The following is an 18151-nucleotide window of genomic DNA, read 5'->3' on the forward strand; positions in this document are numbered from 1 at the left end:
ATTTTTAATGTTTTATTGATATATTGTGCTTTTAAAGACATATTCAAAGGAATTTGCAGTGGTAAAACCTATTACCACTTTTAAATTTTGAATCTTTGCTACTTGGAAAGTTTGAATGCTACTATATGACCCACTTTTTGGAGAAGTTAATTCCACTGACTCCATGTTCTTACAAGCTCAGCGGGACCTGCTTTTGCTTTGGTAGTGTTATTGCAACAGCCTCAGAGAATGCTGTGGGAAACAATGTCTTTCATAACAGCAAAGTTGCCTGCAGTCATGGCATGATGATATCTTGCTTCTGCAACAGAGAGGATCACACCCCCAGTGAGTTCTGGCTTCAGTGCCACTTACAAGATCCTATGGGGCAGGGAAGACTTTTGGCAGCGTTGCCTCCAGAAGTTGCACAGGCACTCATTTTTTTGCCGTTTTGTTATGGTAGTGAATATGCCAGGGTTTCTCTGTTTCATCCAAAACTAGAAGAAAGATGGAGCTACCAAGCAACAGTTATCTGTGTTTAGTGGCTTATTTCTCTGGCTGTCATCTGCATACTGATTTATGTCCTGTTCAGTCACCCACAACAATGTACTCCTACAGCAAGAAAAAGCCTTTCCCATCCTCAAGCCTGAGGTTCAGTGCCCAAACCTTCCCCACTTTGATCAGCATAGTATGTAATGAAAAAAAAAACCACCCAAATCACTGCTTTGGAAAGCTGTTTACTCTCCTGTAGTTACCCTTTCCTGAATGAGAATAAAATTCCAGCTGAATGACACTGTAAGCAATTCTGACATATCAAACGTAGAGAGGTGAAACATAGACAAAAATATTTTTAAATATCCTTTTGCTAGTTACTGTGGATACCTGTTTATTTAAATTCCATGGTGCAGAGAGTATTGCAGGAAAGAAAATGTGGCTTTTATAGACATGTAATTACTATTTATACATAGATATTCATACAAACACCTATTTGCATGTAAATATTTAAACTAGTACTACTTATTCCCTTTCTGGGAAAGCTATCTTTTTACTGGCCCATCCCAGGTTCTCACCGATATCACACCCCCTACCATGCACCAGCCTCCAGGAAAATTGAACGGTACAATGGGCTGTTAAAAACTACACTGAGAGCAATGGGTGTTGGGACTTTCAAATGTGGGGATAAACATTTACACATGTGGTCCATAAGCCTGTGACTGCATCTGGCACTGGTAGTGATGCAGGGAAGCAGAATGGTGGTGGCCAGAATGGCCAAAGCAGCAGCACAAGTAACACAGCCCTACCATCTGCCATGGACTGATCCAGACTGCACTAGAACAGGGGCAAGTTCCAGTAAAAAGATAGCTAAATTTGCAGTGTGGTACAGATGACCCCATATGGATTCTTCAATAATTCATGCAAAACATTACAGAAAGCTGCCAATAAAAATAAAAACAGCAAGGTCCTTGGCTTGCATATTACCATAAAACAGAAAAAGGGGTTGGATATGCAGATCTGAAAGAAAAAAAAATACGTGTCTGGCTTCTGAGTGTACATTCTTTTGGTTATTTCATAGGTTGTAGAAAAAGCCTCTTAAACTGTAACTGGTAATGCTCATTTGTGATCTCTACTTGAGGAAGGCTATTACTAGCCTTAATAGAAATTTAATGGGAGTAGAAACATTAAAGTTTATCCTCATTTGTAGAGTATACAGTTGTTTTGTGGGTTTGTTTGTTGGGGTGTTTTTTTTTTTTTTAATAAATCAAATATATAAGTGGCTAAATTAAAAATTAGGTAAAATTTTTTTCTTACCCTCTTTTCTGCTATTGTTGACTCTGAAAGCATCTTTCAGAAGACAGCACTACAGTGTTTTTCTTTTTTTTTTTTGTCTGTAGAAGCAGACAGTTTTTTATTAACCACACTAAAGTGGTCTCCAAAGTAGTTTAGTTACTAAAAGTAGAGTAATAATGCTAGTTTTCACCATACATAACTAAAAGAAAAAATTTGCCCCTTGGTAACTGCAAAAAGGGTGTTTATATACATAGTCAAATAGTTTCTCAGAAAACTATAGGATACAATTGAGGGTTTTTTGCATATGTTTATACACAGGTACTAATTTATTAGTTGTACCTCTTTCGCTGGCAAGCATGTATTCTTCCTAGTTCTGTACTTTTACCCGAGGTACTCCTCACCCGAGTCACATCTTACACTGTCCTGGTAGTTTCCAGGCTTTTAAAAAAGGACAGCTAACATTCTTGCAATTTTTTCCTTTTATTAGTAGTTAATACATTTGGCTGTGGTCTTACCAGAGAGCTTATCATACTCTTTTCTTATGTTTGGGATATCACTTTAAAAGAATATGATTAAAATAAGGTTGTAGTGGAGAATACACACAAATAAATAGAATTTTCAAATCCTAATTTGGGCAGCACATACACTTCTCATTGCCCTGTCTGGAACACCAAATATGTGAGATTGCACAGTTACTGCTACAGAATTGCTGTTATACTAGTCATGGTTTTCTTACATGGTTGTGATTGATACAGCTTGCTTAGTTAAGAGAGTTTCCTTCAATAGTATAAGGCTAGAAGAAAGTGCAATGGGAGAGGCAAGAATCAATTATCTCTTAGAGCAGGCAGCATTTCCTCCTCAAAAGTGACTGTTGGAAGATAGCGTGAAAGTTGATTTACAAGGAATGTCAGCTCTACCCCTCATAAACTCTTTCGAATATTTTCATAGTTTGCTGGAAGAGATTTCAATTTGAACTGATGAACTGATTCAGTTTGCCAGCCTATCCTCAAATATGTTTCATTGACTGATTCTTTCGCTATTTATACAAACTCTCATCTCAAAAGATAGCCTTGAAAGGGGCCAAGCCAGAAGAGTGCATTGGTTAAACAGCCTCTGGGTGGACTAATATTTAAGTCTGCAACAAGAAAGACAGTTTTTGAAAGAAATCAGGTGGTTTAAAGCAGAATGGTTGTGTTTGGCTGAAATAACAAGAGATGATTGTTTTTTCTTGAGAGTTTTAATATGCAAATATAAAAATTGGAATGGAAATCCAATATACATTATTTTATTTTCCAACTCTTTGCTTAATCTTTCATAATTTCACAAAAAGGTTTGAAAATATAATGAAAAATTTTGAATTGAAAAATCAGCTGCATTTTTTCTGATAATACCTTTGTGAATAGATTACTTCCATTTGTTGAAAAACATGTAAGTTCTTCAACATAAACATAAGTTTTAAACATAAACGTAAGTTCTGTGCTCTGCACTTAAATATGCAGAATTTACCTGATTCCAATCTCATCACTGTAATATGGGCCAGAATTAACTTAAAGATTAAAACTGTATGTTGCCAAAACAGAACTTCATGAAGAACACCTTAGATATTTAGCTGTAAAATTTTAACTACCTTCTTTCATGTTCCTTCATATAAATTTCTTTAATATACTTATTGTCTTAGCAGTATGCAATTCCTGATCATGACACAACATGTTGGATGGTCCATGTATACCTACCACCATCTGATCTTCTCAAGAAACAAATAAGCCTTACAAAATACAAGTACAAGTCATTCCAACCATGCTTCTGCGCTCAGGAAACAATGCTGAGGACAGGGCTTTTGATTCTAAGTGAGAATGTATATCTAAACCTGTGGTTACTTGTCTTCCTTATCCTGTGAGCTATATGTTAAAATCTTTATCTCAAATTATATAAGATACATCTCATGTATCTAAGAGAATCGAAGGAACAGTGAATTGCAGGAGTGCTTTCATCTTGAGATGACAATATGCATCTAGAAATTGAGAACCAGATGTTGGCTAACTTGGAACTTAAAGTTACGTACAGTATTCACAGTATTCATCACAGTCACACAGTGGATACAATAATTTAGTCTGATAGTGCAGTATTCACAGTATTCATCACAGTCACACAGTGGATACAATAATTTAGTCTGATAGTGCTCGAGGGGCTTTTCTTTTTTGCAATTAGGAGAAAATCAAACATTTGCCTCCTACATTTTTACAAATGCAGGTAAGAAAGAATTAAAAAATATAATTACAAGCAGAAATAAAGAAGAAAGCTCTGAATAACATAATAACTTAAGTGCATCATCTCCCTCATGTAGTTCAGATTGTTTGCCCTTCACATGCTACAATTAGCTTTCTTTCATTAAAGAAATCAGCAGAAGGAAGTTGATTTGCATGAGTTATGCCTGTACAGTTGTGAAGTTAGCATTCATTTAATATTCTGCATAATACTTCTAAATAATTTTATTCTATGGAATAAGTAATTTCAAAATTTTCTATATTTTTTTGTTTTGCTGTTGTTTTGGGATTTGCCGCTTTCCCTAAATAAGCATAACAGCATAAGCTATAATAAGACGCCTGGTCTTTCATCTGATTATACCATAAAGTTGTATGAGAAAGTGTGCAAAAAAAAAAAAGATTTATAGCTGTGGTGTAGTATTTGTGCTTATTGGGAGGTATGCTTCTATTTTAGGAGTGTTTGTTTGTTTTTTTTTTTTTTTTATTTTCAAGCTCTTTCTTGCCACAAGGAGCAGCAAATAAAAAAATTATAAATGAACCAGAAATAATATTTTAACAGGTTTGTTGCTCGCTATTTTTATAAATTATTAAGGAACAGCTTTGTCCGATTAGATTTCATGGACATGCACCTATCTTCATGGACATGCTGTCTGACCTTTAGTATCACCTACTGTTAAATTGCTCACATCCTTAAAATTCCAGTCTGGAATCAGAAGTTTTGTCGTGAGTCACAAATTGATTGCATGTCAGTGGTGGTGGTGGTGGTAATATTTTCTTCTTTGAGCTCTATGGGGAAATCTGTTAGCCTTTTTCTTTTGGCCACAAAATCCTGTTAGCAAACTCTTTTTCTACAACAGTTGTGAAAAGTAACTGAATACATAGCCATCAGGATTTGAAGCACTGTTTTTCAAGCTTATTAAAAAAAATATTTTTGGGGGCATTTTTGTAGTTCTATTGCTAAGCTTAAAACCATGAGTTCTTAAGCAATAGTCTGTAAATGTTTTACTAATTTAGGTATCCCACAAATCTATGAAATTCTGTGAAGCAATACCTTCTTCCCAATCACTTAGGAAAAATGTTTGTAGAGATCTTTCATTTTTTGCAGTAGGTCTTTATGTCTAGCCAAGAACAATTAAAAACAATTAAAGTTGCATTATCAGTTTAACAACCTAAGGGGAAGATACGTAATAAATATTTAGAGGTAAACTCAAAAGATCATTAAAGCTGTATTATTTAATTGCTTCTTTTATTGACTTTCCTATTTTTAGAACAAAAATTAAACACTTAGGTAATAGTAAAAGGCGTAATATTGGCCCAGACAGTCGTGAGAATACAAATATTTGGATACATTATGAAAGTGTAGTGCATTCTTTATATTCCATAGTTAAGTCATCTAGATGTTTGCTGCAAAGACATATTCAACATTGCTTTTCAGAGTTTTACTATTATTTACTAATTTGCAGTTTTATTACTTTCTATTTGATTTACATATTTTACTGCACAGATTCACTGTGCTGAAAAATTTCATCTATAATATCAGGTACAGAAGGAAGGAAGAAAGCCTTCAGCTAGTCTACCTGACAGTTTGTAACAAAACGTAGTACATAAAGTTAAGGAGTAGTTGTAACTCTAGAGACAGAAGAAACAGAAAAATGGACATTCCAGAATATGAAGTTAAATTTCTTTTGAATTATATGTCTGTTCTAAGTAGAAAACAATGCATTACCTTCTAAGCTACATAATCTGATTCAAACTGAAAAAAAAAAAAAATTGTGTTTTTTTGGGGGTATGACTTGTTAGCCATCACCAAAGCCTGCCTGCTTGACTGAACACGGTGTTCTGAAGGGACTATTCCCAGTATTGTAGAATCAGAAAATTTGTGCTGAAAACACAAAGTTGTGCCGAAAGGAACTTTAAAGCCCATCCAGCTCCAACCTCCTGCCATGGGCACGGACACCTTCTGCTAAACCAGGTTGCTCCAAGCCTCTTCCAACCTGGCCTTGAACACTACCAGGGATGGGGCAGCCACAGCTTCTCTGGGCAACCTGTGCCATGGCCTCAACACCCTCACAGGGGAAGAACTTCTGCCTAAGAGCTCATCTCAGTCTCCCCTCTATCAGGTTAAAGCTATCCCCCCTTGTCCTGTCCCTACGGCCCTTGTCAAAAGCCCCTCTTGAGGTTTCTCCCTTTAGGCACTGGCAGCTGCTCCAAGACTTCCCCTTAAGGAGCCTTCTCTTCTCCAGGCTGCCCCAGCCCAGCTCTCTCAGCCTGTCTCCAGAGCAGAGCTGCTCCATCCAGCCCTCGCAGCATCTCTGAACTCACTCCAACAGCTCCTCAGCCCTCTTAGACGTGACTTCATTTCTGAAATCTTGCAGAGGGTGTCTGAACCACAGTCTTATGGTAGCGAACTTCTTTGTGGACCTCAGTAAGCTGCTGCAACCTGCTTAGGTTGCAGTAGATATATCCACATAAGCGTCATCATCAGATCATTTAGCTGCATAGGTCAGGACAGATGTCTTACAGTGCAGCAGATGAAACTTAAAACTGTCACTTATACCCTTTGTTTTGTTTGTGAGGTTTATTGCAGAAATATAAAATAGTGTGGGTTTATTTTGTTAGAGATTTAAAACAACTGTAGATGAAAGCATAGCTGTTTGGCAATGTTCTGGGGTTTTTGTTTGCTTTTATTTCTTGTTCTTGCTTCTGTCATAAGGAAGCCGTATAACAAGCATGAGGCTGACAGCTGTTTCAGTTGAGCAATCTGGCATTTTATTACCTGAATCTTCAGCTGTTCCTGTGGAGTTCCTTGCCACTGGATATTCTGAATTATCCTAGTTCACCAAAATTGGTTCAATATGATTTCGTCTGAAGATTGCTAAAGAGAAAGAAACTGGTTCAGGATCCTCCTGAGCTGTAAATGGAAGATTTGCTGGGAGAAGTACCACATCTGGCCAGCTTTTCCTGCCCTTGTTGGTGGCAAGGCCAGATAGATACTGTTTCATATCCCTTAACAGCTCCTTTTAGGTTCCCACTGAGGTAATTGAATTTGTCTATCATTTTAATACTTTTTCATTTCATTAATTTTGTAATCTAATCCAAATGAAAATATTACAGTCTCTTTTTCAAGTTCTCACAAGCATTTTTTCTATGTAAATCACTGGAAAAAAACTTGTGTTTACTCTAGCTCCCCTACTGTAGTAAAACTACAGGTTTGCCACCCATAAAAACTGATTGCAATGTACTGCACCCCTCAGAAAAGTAAGCATTGCATAAAAATAAATTTTATAGATGAATTAATAAGGAAAGTAATGTTTTCTCAACAATGGAACAGAATGAGAAACAGTGGGCACATAGTTGTTTGGTAAGTTGAATGCATGTAATTTCACCTAGTCAAATGCCAAGCTTGACTATGGTGAGTTTTCAAACCTGAAAACTGTTAACTAGAGTTTCATAAGCTGCATTTACCTGTACTGAGTTATAAACTCTGCCAGTGTTTCTTAAGCTTGTATATGGGGAAAAGGGAAGATATTTCAGGGAGAGGACATGAACAGTCAGGATGGCAATACGTGTATGCATACATATATATATATGTTTAAGCAGTGAGTGGACTGTTGCTTAAATAAAATCTTTCATCATTCCTAGTGTTAAAAAAAGGTGTGGTAATGGTGTAAAAAAAAATGTGGACTCACATGGTTTGAATATATAATACCCAACAGAGCTGCTTGACTATGTCTCAGCTATATCACAGTGATACAGAGTGGACTATTCCATGGCAGTCTTTGATCTGCTAAGGTTTACTCAAGTAGTCTAAAGGCAGGGGCTTGCACTGGATTTAGACTAAAAGTCACATCAGTAAAGGTTCATCTGCCCAGAAAAAGCTTTTTTCGAAGTTGAAGTTTGGGAGGGGGTCGTTGGTTTTCTTTCCATATGAAGGAAACCACTGATAACTAGACTTTCTATTCTGGTTTATTTCAAGGCTATTTATTGGCACCCTTTTCCTTTATGCAGTGTTGTTTTTACAAACTTAAATTGTTGCTGATATTCTGATATGTTTGTTCTAGTCATTGAGTTTTTGTTTGATCAAAATACAACAAACTGTTTGAATAAAATAGATGAGAATTCAAACAGCTGAGACTTTAGATACTGACAAAGTTTCGATCCTGCATTAACCCTTTACATAGTGACACTAAAGCAATTGTTACTGAGAAAGATAAAAGCAGAATTGTAAACTGTACCAGTGTTCAGCATACAACAAAAAAGCAGGTATCTTCAGACTTTTTCTTAGTAGCATGCATCTATAATCTGACATGTTTGTACAAGTGACATTCATTACATAAGTTTTTATGAACATTACCTAAGATACACTCCACAGAAGTCTTGTCAGATTCAGTAAGCTTGATTCTGGTTTTAGCTGTGGTAGCTTTATTCTGATGAGATGGCACTGAATTTATCAAATTTCACACACACACTTGAAGATAATAAAGTCAGATCATTGTACATCAAAAGTATATGATCTGTATACCATATTGGTCCATTTCCTTCAGCTTCATGTAAACAGCAATCTATAGCTGCAACATTCTTGAGGTTCTAGGTTATGATTTCTATCATAGTATTTTTTCTTAGGTAATATTTATGCACTAAAAGCAGAAATCATGGTGTGTTAGCTTCTGGCATGTTCTCCTGCCTGCAGTTTGTCCTCCTACAATTTGCTTTCTTCTCTCACCTGGCCCCACGTGAGTTGAACTGAATTGCAAAGTAATACAAAGCCAAATCATTATTCGAACTACAGGAGACAATACTTCATTGTTCACCTTGGTCTGTGTACAGCATTTAGAATTTAATAGGTGATCATTAATTGCTACTCCATTATATCAGCTGAATTTCATAGGCAGATAAATATTTTGTATGATTCTGAGATTTAAACAAAAGCTGATACCATTCCATTAATATCTATGCGCAAATAAATTAATGAGTTTCTCTACAGATAATTACTGAATTTACCTTTAGAATTACATTTACAAAAAGCAGCATTTTTTTGATGTATGGGTTGTTTTTTTTTTTTAATTTATTCATTTCATTATTACAACCTTAGAAACTTTGAGGTTGCCAGTTCCTTGCTGTTTCTTTCTTTTTTGTGAACATTGTAATTACACATCTAATAAGCATTCATTAATGCATGGAATGTAGGATAAAGAGAAATACTTTATGCTTTACTTCTTATTGTGCTACCATTTTTGTGGGCTTTGCATTTTTAATTATTGTAAAAGCATTGTGATGTTGCTCATGTATATTAGTAGCTGTTAAAATAAAGGCTGTTTCAATGTCCACTGGTGGCACAAAGAATTCTTCTGTTTTGCACACAGCATTTTGAGACAGGTGCTTTGTGTGCAAGGGATACTGGTGACTCTGGAGTGTGATGTGACAAATACATTGCATTACTGTTCTGTTCATTGACAAAATCAAGTTCATCCCAGATAAATAACAGAAGTACGTAGTCTTAATCTTCTTCCCCTCATGCTGCTCTGAAAAATACACATGTATTATTAAGAGTAATGTTTGGGATCAGGGATCCCTGGGAAGTCAGGCCTGTAGTAAATTTTGGCCAGACCTCTCCTTGCCATGGAAGAAGTGATTCAGGTGCTTGATAGATATTGAATGTCAACTAAGGTTATCCAGTCTGGCCTCCAGCTTTCTCTTCATAAGGAACTGGTCTTCCAAAGGGCCTGTTTTGTATGTACTGATCATGTACAGATCCTTTTGATCTCCTTTAGGTCAGATGCTGTGCTGACAATATCCACACAATGGGTACCTCAAGTCCTCACACCTCAGGTCTTGCTAGAGTTCCCCAGGTACCCAGGGCTCCCATCCACTGGGAGAAAGCTAGCAATCCTGCATGCACAGAAACAGCACTATTTGCAAATGGCCAAGCTGGAGTGGATTGATATCACTGAATCACAGGCTGGTTTTGGTTTGAAGGTACCTTAAATCTCATCCATTTCCAACCCCCTGCCACAGACAGGGACATCTTCCACTAGACCAGGTTCCTCCAAGCCCCACCCAACCTGCCCTTGAACACTGCCAGGGATGGGACAGCCACAGCTTCCCTGGGCAACTTCATAGTCTCGCCACCCTCATATTGAAGAATCTGGGGCAGAAGAAGGGATGCCCATATTTGGACAGCAAACTCCAAGGTTGGACAGAGATGGCAAAACCAGGTCCTGTGTCAGTAATGTTTCAAAAAGTGTTTTTCCCAGGGTGAAATGCTGTGTTTGTGTTTTTCAGAGATCCCCTTGGTTCTGTACCTCTTTGCCTTGATTTCCGTCACTTGGCTGTGGGGAGGACTGCACATGGCTTACCGGCATCTCTGGATGTTAGTCTTCTTCATCATCTTCAACAGCCTGCAGGTAAGAGCTGGTGACTTCCCCTTTGGTCCTCTTGCAGAGCTGGGGCTTTGTCTCCACTGCTCACAAAACAGTAGAGATTTCAGCTTCACAAGCTCAGCAACATCCAGAAACTCACTGTGACACAGTGGAAATATTAAGTAGTCAGTTTATTTCTCAAATGAGCATAGAATGCATATTAAGGCAATGGATGCATTGTTTTGAAACAATAGCAGTATAATTGCATAGATTTAATTTCATAGCTAATACACGGGGAAAGAAAATTGCTTGCTTCTGAATGTAATGTGTTACTGAGTAAACTGCAGCTTTTGCAAAAACACTGGGTATTTCAATTTTCTGTGTTAACTCTAATAAAAAAACAAATACAAACAAAACAGAAAAATCAACAAACCACAGAGATTTAAAATTATACAACCCAAGACTGACATTTTTTTATTATGAGAAGTGAGCCTTGGGGGTTAGCTTTTCTCATGAGCATACATATTGGTAAAGCATTAAAAAGAATGAAAAAATACGTTTTCACTGAAAAAATCAAATACAGACAACTGAATGTTGATTATTTATTTATAAAATAAAATAGACCTTTGCAAAATTTTACACATGTAAGTGCTTCCACTGAACTCAGTACTTGCATTACACTGCATTCAATGCTACACTGCGCACTGCAGAATTGTTTACAGAATGCAGGTTACTATATTATGGATTGGAAAATGATGTCTGAAACAGTGAAATTAAGAGAAATTTTAAAAATATATATCCAAATCTATGGTGTGCATATTCCTCTGCCATATTTATAACAGAAATATCTGTGATAACATGTATTATTTTTCAATATTAAAAAAATACTGAATAAAATAAAAAATAATTAATTGTGAATTTTCACAAAGCAGATTTATTTTAGAATTTAATTCAAAAGTTGGGAGCTTTCTTAATATTTTTAAAATGTACATCTTAGACTTCAGGGTTTTTTTTTAAACTGAGGAAAAAATGTCACTTATTCTCCTTGTAATACATTTGATTATTCAGTATATGTTGTTATTTAACTACTCTGAATATACTGGCTCAAATTAGTTATGATTTATGTTTTGGGTTTTTTTTCTGTGAAGTTAGGTGAATAGATTTACTCTATTAATGGTCTACACCATAGACATAAAATTACTTCTTCTCAGTGAGGCTGCCACAGCTCTGCAGGAGTGGCAGTAGTACCAAAGCACATCACCTGCCTTTCCTCTCCCCCTGCAAAATCTCAGAGTGCCTGCAAATCCCCACGGGAGTTTTAGCACTACAACTGCAACTACTGCAGCCTTATAGTGAAGCCTAATTCACTGATATGAAGCACAAATGTGTGCTGATATTTGTGTATATACACGTATATATATGTATATATATAAAAATATATATTTTTATATGTACTTCCTAAATATCTCCCTGAAAGCAATTATTACTACAATCTGGTCTGGGTTTGTGTTACATAGATATATCTCCAATAGAAATGTTTTAAAAGGGTAATTCATTATAGTTGAGATTTTCTGGCAGAGGTAAAACAGTGTCGGAGTACTGCAGTATGCATGGATATTTGCTTTAAAATAAAACAACTTTATTGCCAGTGCATATTTAGAGAACAGAGATATGAGTACTCTGTGAAAATTGTCATTCTTGGCCAGAATGTTGACCCTTCTGTGGAACTGCCAGGAGAGACTTTCTATTAGTCTGCTATATATAGGCTGAAATTCAAGTGAAATTCAAAGCCATAGAATTATTGTTGTTTCAATTAATGTTGCCAGTTTCATGACACCAATTCATGTAATACTATCAAGAAGTAAAACAGGGTGTTGAAAGTCAATTGAATAAAATATGAGGCCTAGTTTGTGGGGATTTATTGCACTAGTGATCCAGTATGATGGCAGGTAATATGAAAACACAGATAAAATAGAATTCCTAGAAAAATGTTTAAGTCGTGACTGCTATTAGAGACACACCACTGAATAACTCCAAAGTTAGGATTTCGTAAAGATCCAGATAAAAGTTGTGGCTGCCTAATTCCTAGCAGTGTTCAAGGCCAGGTTGGACAGGGCTTGGAGCAATCTGGTCTAATGGAAGGTGCCCCTGCCTGTGGCAGGGGGTTGGAACTAGATGAGTTTTAAGGTCCCTTCCAACCCAAGCTATTCCATGATTCCATGAAAAGTGAGTTTATAACAGAAATATTCTCAATCTGTGTGAAGTTTTTCAGTTGGTTCAATTCAAAGCTTTCTCTGTAGTTTTGTTTCCATTCATGCACTCTAAAATCTTTGAACTTTAGGAATTGTTGTTGTTTTGGGGTTTTTTTCTTTTATTGGTTATTCTTTGATTTTTGACTGGTCCCTTATCAACATTGCTTGTCCATAAAAAAGTTAAAGGCCTGTAAGACTTGCAGAGGTAGTATATAACTCTTCTGTGCATCTGCTGGAATTTTTTTTTTGGGTATTATAATTTCAGAAATATTTCTACCATGATTTCATGCAACTGAAAAAAATCACAGAATGGTTTTGGAAGGGACCTTAAAGCTCATCTAATTCGAATCTTCTGGCATGGGCAGGGGCACCTTCTACTAGAGCAGGTTGTTTAAAAAATACATATACATTTGTATATACTATTCTTGTACTCAAGGACCTGACATAAATAACTTTCAATATCAAGAACTATACTCTTCTGTAGGCTGTATGCTGAAGCAGGCTGTGCACAAAGGTCAATTAATCTTTATTGTTAAATGCATTTCTAATCTTTCAGAGGCATGTCCCCAGTCCCATCCCCACCTCAATCTGGAAAATATATATTCAAAAACTTTGTTTGAAATCTTATGGGAAGCTAGGAAATGAAAAATTAAGCTTCACCCCCCACTGGCCAGTTTGCCTTGTGTTGTTGTCATTGCTGTGCAATACCATTCATGGAACATAGCCTTATTTTCTATACTTGTGGTGATGCCAAATCACCCATAATTCTTCCTTTAACTTGTTTCCAACACAAGCAACTGCTCCACCACTGGATGTCATCTCTTTTGTACTGGGATTAATTAATTTGATTTCTTGCCAAACCTATCATTAATAGATGGTAATATCTGGGGAATAACTGTAGATATCAATAGGACTGCAGAAAATACTGCAGCTTCTTCATTCAAATTGCATCAATATTAATCTGCCACATCAAAATGAGAAATGTTATTTGTGTTATTCCTAACCCTATAGAATCTGTAAAACCTCAAATATAAAATAAATTTTCCTTTATTGAAAAGACGTAAAAACCCATTAAAATATATACTCTCTTCCTGGATAATATGACTTCATGTTTTAAACCCATCTTTTATTCTTTGGTAGAGTTTTCAGACATAAACTGTAATCAGATAGAATCCATATACATACGAACTATGAGACAGCATCGAGTATTTATTACTATATATTGGAAATTATTTTTTGAACTATAAAGTTACCAAATATTTAAAAGGAAAAGATACCTTTTTTGTGTTGGATACCCTCAGAACAGTAAAAAAAAAAAACCAAAAACCAAAAACACCCTAGCTTTTTCACAGTACTACAGGTTTTATATTTGTTTGTTTTAGTAAGTGATTGCTTCAGTGTTTTGTAAATCTCTACAATAAAACAAGTTTAAAAAAGATTTCCTGGAACACCCCCACATTTTAAATAACCAGTCCACATATATTGTTCTCCTGGTATAATGTTACCATTTATCTAATCAGGAAATGGAAACAATTATGTATGATTCAGGCAACTAGATTGCAGCATGCAAAGAAAAACAGGGACACAACAAGCTGTAGAGTCGGTAAAGTTCCTTAATCTACAATTTTTGTCAGATAATCGGACGCAGCAAATTGTCTCCTTTAGAGAAAATGTCAGCATGCAGAGTCAGGTTCGTCCATGACACAGATAACCATCTCCAGTGTCCTTTGAAGCTTTAATCTCAGCCTGGCTGTTTCGAGTAGGAAAATGGGACTTAGCACTGGGTAACAGATTTTAATAATGATTTGAGAGGTTATAGATATCTTAGTACATGCTGTTGGTATCTCATCCTACACATTATGTCTTCATCAGCTCTCAGAATTGATAGTGGATATTACAATGAGGCTGTTTTGGTGCAACAAAAGGTGGTTTTAGCATTTGTTGGTGGGCATTTCTATTATACAACATGCCTTGTTTCAGCTGGAAAGCAATTTGGTGTTCATTAAGAGGTTTTCTCCAACAGAAGAACGTGAAATAGTTTATGAGAAACCTGCTTCCCCGCTGTTCAGAAGATACAGGCTGTGTAATGAAGCAGAACGTAACGTCTTAAAATGTGCTGGATATCCAAATGGATTCAGCTTAGGAGACTGGAAGGATACTGCATGTTATTAAGTTTGGTTGCTTAGCCTTACGACATACGTTTCCTAGGAAATGAACTTGATAGAGAAATCATCTACTAAGGACAAATTGTTTCTGAGCACTTCCTGTAGGAAACAGTTTCCATCATAGATGAGTTTATAGAACAAGCTATTCTAGTGAATGGAGGGGAAAGCAAGCCTTTTCCTGTAACTTCAGGAATAAACATGCAAAGGCTCTATTGGGGGACAGTAGATAATTTACAAAATAAAAACTAAATTTAGAAAAGCATAAAAAGGAGAAGTATGTTATGGATAGCGGATATTTTGGGTTCCCTGGCAGTATGCCCTTGATTATCCTACCCAGGCAGCATCTGTGTTGCAGAAGCATGCCCCATGCTCTCAAGGACATGTAGTGACAGGACAATGGGGAACAGCTTTAACCTGACAGAGGGGAGACTGAGATGAGCTCTTAGGCAGAAGTTCTTCCCTGTGAGGGTGGTGAGGCCCTGGCACAGGTTGCCCAGAGAAGCTGTGGCTGCCCCATCCCTGGCAGTGCTCAAGGCCAGGCTGGATAGGGCTTGGAGCAACCTGGTCTAGTGGAATGTGGCCCTGCCTGTGGCAGGTGTTTGGAACTGGATGAGCTTTAAGGTCCCTTCCAACCCAAACCACTCTGTGATTCTATGTGAAGTGCCTAGGCTCCTTATGTTTTCACTTCAAAACAGAGAGGAACATTCACCTCTTTTTCTTTTTTTTTTTTTTTTTTTTTTTTACACGATTGCCTTTAATGAATTTATTCACAAGATGTTTGCTGAGGTCAGGAGTGAAAGAATAACCTGCTGTCTTATGTACTTCTCTGTAGAGGTGAGGATTTCACAAGTTGTTGTACAATTGCCATAGTCATCCGAAACAATTGCTGTGTTTTTCTTGCAGTGAAGGGGGGTGTTTCTGTTAATGTCATCAGCAGCGTATTTGCAGTTTGATGTATCCAAAGTTCAGGGCAGTGGGTGCATCTCTTCCAGGTGTTTGCAGAGGGGTTGGAATGAGGCTTCAGACCCATCTCAGGGTCTTCCCTGCAGCTGACTTGCTTAATATAATCTTGAGTATTCATCTGCTATATTTCCAGCAAAATTCACTGCACACCTCAACCCTCCATCTTACCATTTAGGCTGAAAACTACAAAGCACTAGATACCCTATAGTTACTGCTGTGCTGGTTTTCTGTACCTTGTGCCCCACCACACCCTAGCCCCAGCAATAAATTAGTTATCTTTCTTAATAAGTAATTTAGGATCAAAGCCTTGCCTTTATGAAATACCAAAACATTACCCATCAAGAGTATCAAAACTTTGTTTTTCAGCAACTTTAAATAGGAGAAAAATAAATAAAAGCTGGGAGGTAGCCCATTATTAAGGACAGTATTCAGAAAGATCTTGTGTGGTGGTTTTGTCTGATGCAGATGAGGGTATTTGAGCACACCAGTATGACTCATTTCCACATAATGACAGGTGGTATTTTATTACATGTATTACATGTAAAATACATCTTCCCAAGAAACACAGGAAACATCAGGAAGCAAGAGTGTACTGTTCATCTTCCAAACTGTGCAAAATGGCTGATATGCCTAATATTATGAATTTTAATGACAGCATATTTTTAGTAGATTACGGGATGAGAAGATTCAGGAGCATTAGAGGAAGCATTTGAAAAGCCCATAGTATGTTTAACAAGAAATATGGATGTACAGAAAGTGAGTGAACAGAAGCATGTCAAAACCTGGCATTGGTTGGAGTAGACATAATTCACCAAAATTAATTAAAATAGCAGAGGCAAACTAAAACAGGAACAAGAACTAGCCAAGGAGATAAAATGCAGAAGAAAATTAAGAGATATAGTGGGAAAAAAGCACCCAAATGAACCACATTATAATGAGGAATACCATGTTTATGGAGCAACAGAAAATTAATATAGCAAGAAAAATCAATATGCTACAGTTTTAGAAGAAAAAAGAGGTTAAAAAATACAACATATTGAGAAAGCAAGAAGAGACCCAAACCATGCAGTTTTGTAAGCATATTATATTAGTGCGGTAAAGAAAATAAACAAAAGCATACAGTTTGTAAAGATCATGCCAGTACCAGTTGCAAATGAAAGATAGCTTTTTCCTAGAACATACTGTTTAACCCTGGGATGTAGACACTGAGAAGGCAAGTGCTATAAATAGGTTCACTTCCTGTTTCTTATGGCATCTCCTAAAGTGTCTCCTCCTAATGAGTCAGAGATGGACTAAATGATACCATACAGCAATTCTGATGACTGAAGCCACACAAAAACAAACAAAGTCAAGTACTAGGCAGATATGAGATGTGAGTAAATGTGGTGAACAGCAAAAGGCTGCCTAAGGATTTTGCAGAGATGTGATTCTACTGTATAGATAACCCCAGCAAAAGAAAATGAAGTAATCATAGTGTTGCCAGGCTATGATGAACTACAGGCAGAATAGCAAGAAAAGTACATAAGCCTGTTCATGTCAAAATAGTAGAAGCAACAGCAAACACTCTTCTGCCAGCTCAGTGCATAAACTAAACACAGTTAAACACAGCTCAAAGAATTTGTACGTTACCCTAAAAGCAGAGTACATGGGACTGAAAGGGATTCATCCAAAAGTGCTGAAAGATCTGGCTGTGTAGCTGTGAGCCTGCTTTTGAATATCATGGCGACTGAAGATAAACGTGGAGGCAAGGTAAAAGATAAGATTACTCTCAAATTTTAAGAAAACAGGAAAATTTGTGGCTGACGGTAACTAGGGAAAGTGGAACTCATATTGGAAATCAGGTTGTTGTGGTTTAAGCCCAGCTGGTAACTCAGAACTACGCAGCTGCTTGCTCACTCCCTTCCTTATTCCTCCCCCTGCTCCAGGAGGGATGGGGAGGAGAATCGAAAGAATGTAAATCCTACAGTTTGACATAAGAACAGCCCAGTAACTAAGGTATAACACAAACTGCTGCTGCTACCACCAATAATAATAATGATAAGGGAAATAACAAGGGAAGAGAATACAACTGCTCACCACCTGCTGAATGACACCCAGCCTGACCTGAGGAGTGGTCTGGGACTTCCAGGTAGCTGCCCCCAGTTTACATCCTGGGCATGACGTGCTGTGGTACGGAACACCTCTTTGGCTAGTCTGGGTCAGGTGTCCTGTCTCTGCTCCCTCCCGGCTTCCTCTCCTCTGTGGCAGAGCATGAAACTCACAAAGTCCTTGGTCAGAGTAAACATTACTGAGCAACAACTAAAAACATCGGTGTTATCAGCGCTGTTTCCATGCTGAAAGTCAAAAACACAGCACTGCACCAGCTACTGGGGAGAAAAATGACT

The 18151-nt window shown here is 37.1% G+C and overlaps 1 protein-coding gene across 1 annotated transcript in view; it reads left to right on the top strand.

The window, feature by feature from the left end:
• The window catches only part of LOC133217111 (adhesion G-protein coupled receptor V1-like), a gene marked incomplete at its 5' end in the record, with an annotated part of 188845 nt that overhangs the window by 139957 nt on the left and 30737 nt on the right, over window positions 1-18151 (top strand). The window contains one exon of the mRNA XM_061362253.1: window positions 10311-10432. Coding sequence (XP_061218237.1) covers window positions 10311-10432 — 122 coding nt within the window. The remainder of the gene's footprint in view (window positions 1-10310; window positions 10433-18151) is intronic.

Source organism: Neopsephotus bourkii, unplaced genomic scaffold (genome assembly GCF_033783945.1).
Source record: "Neopsephotus bourkii isolate Nb327-2 ecotype Australia unplaced genomic scaffold, CSIRO-AGI_Nbou_v1 NB_1106, whole genome shotgun sequence".
Taxonomy (NCBI): domain Eukaryota; kingdom Metazoa; phylum Chordata; class Aves; order Psittaciformes; family Psittacidae; genus Neopsephotus; species Neopsephotus bourkii.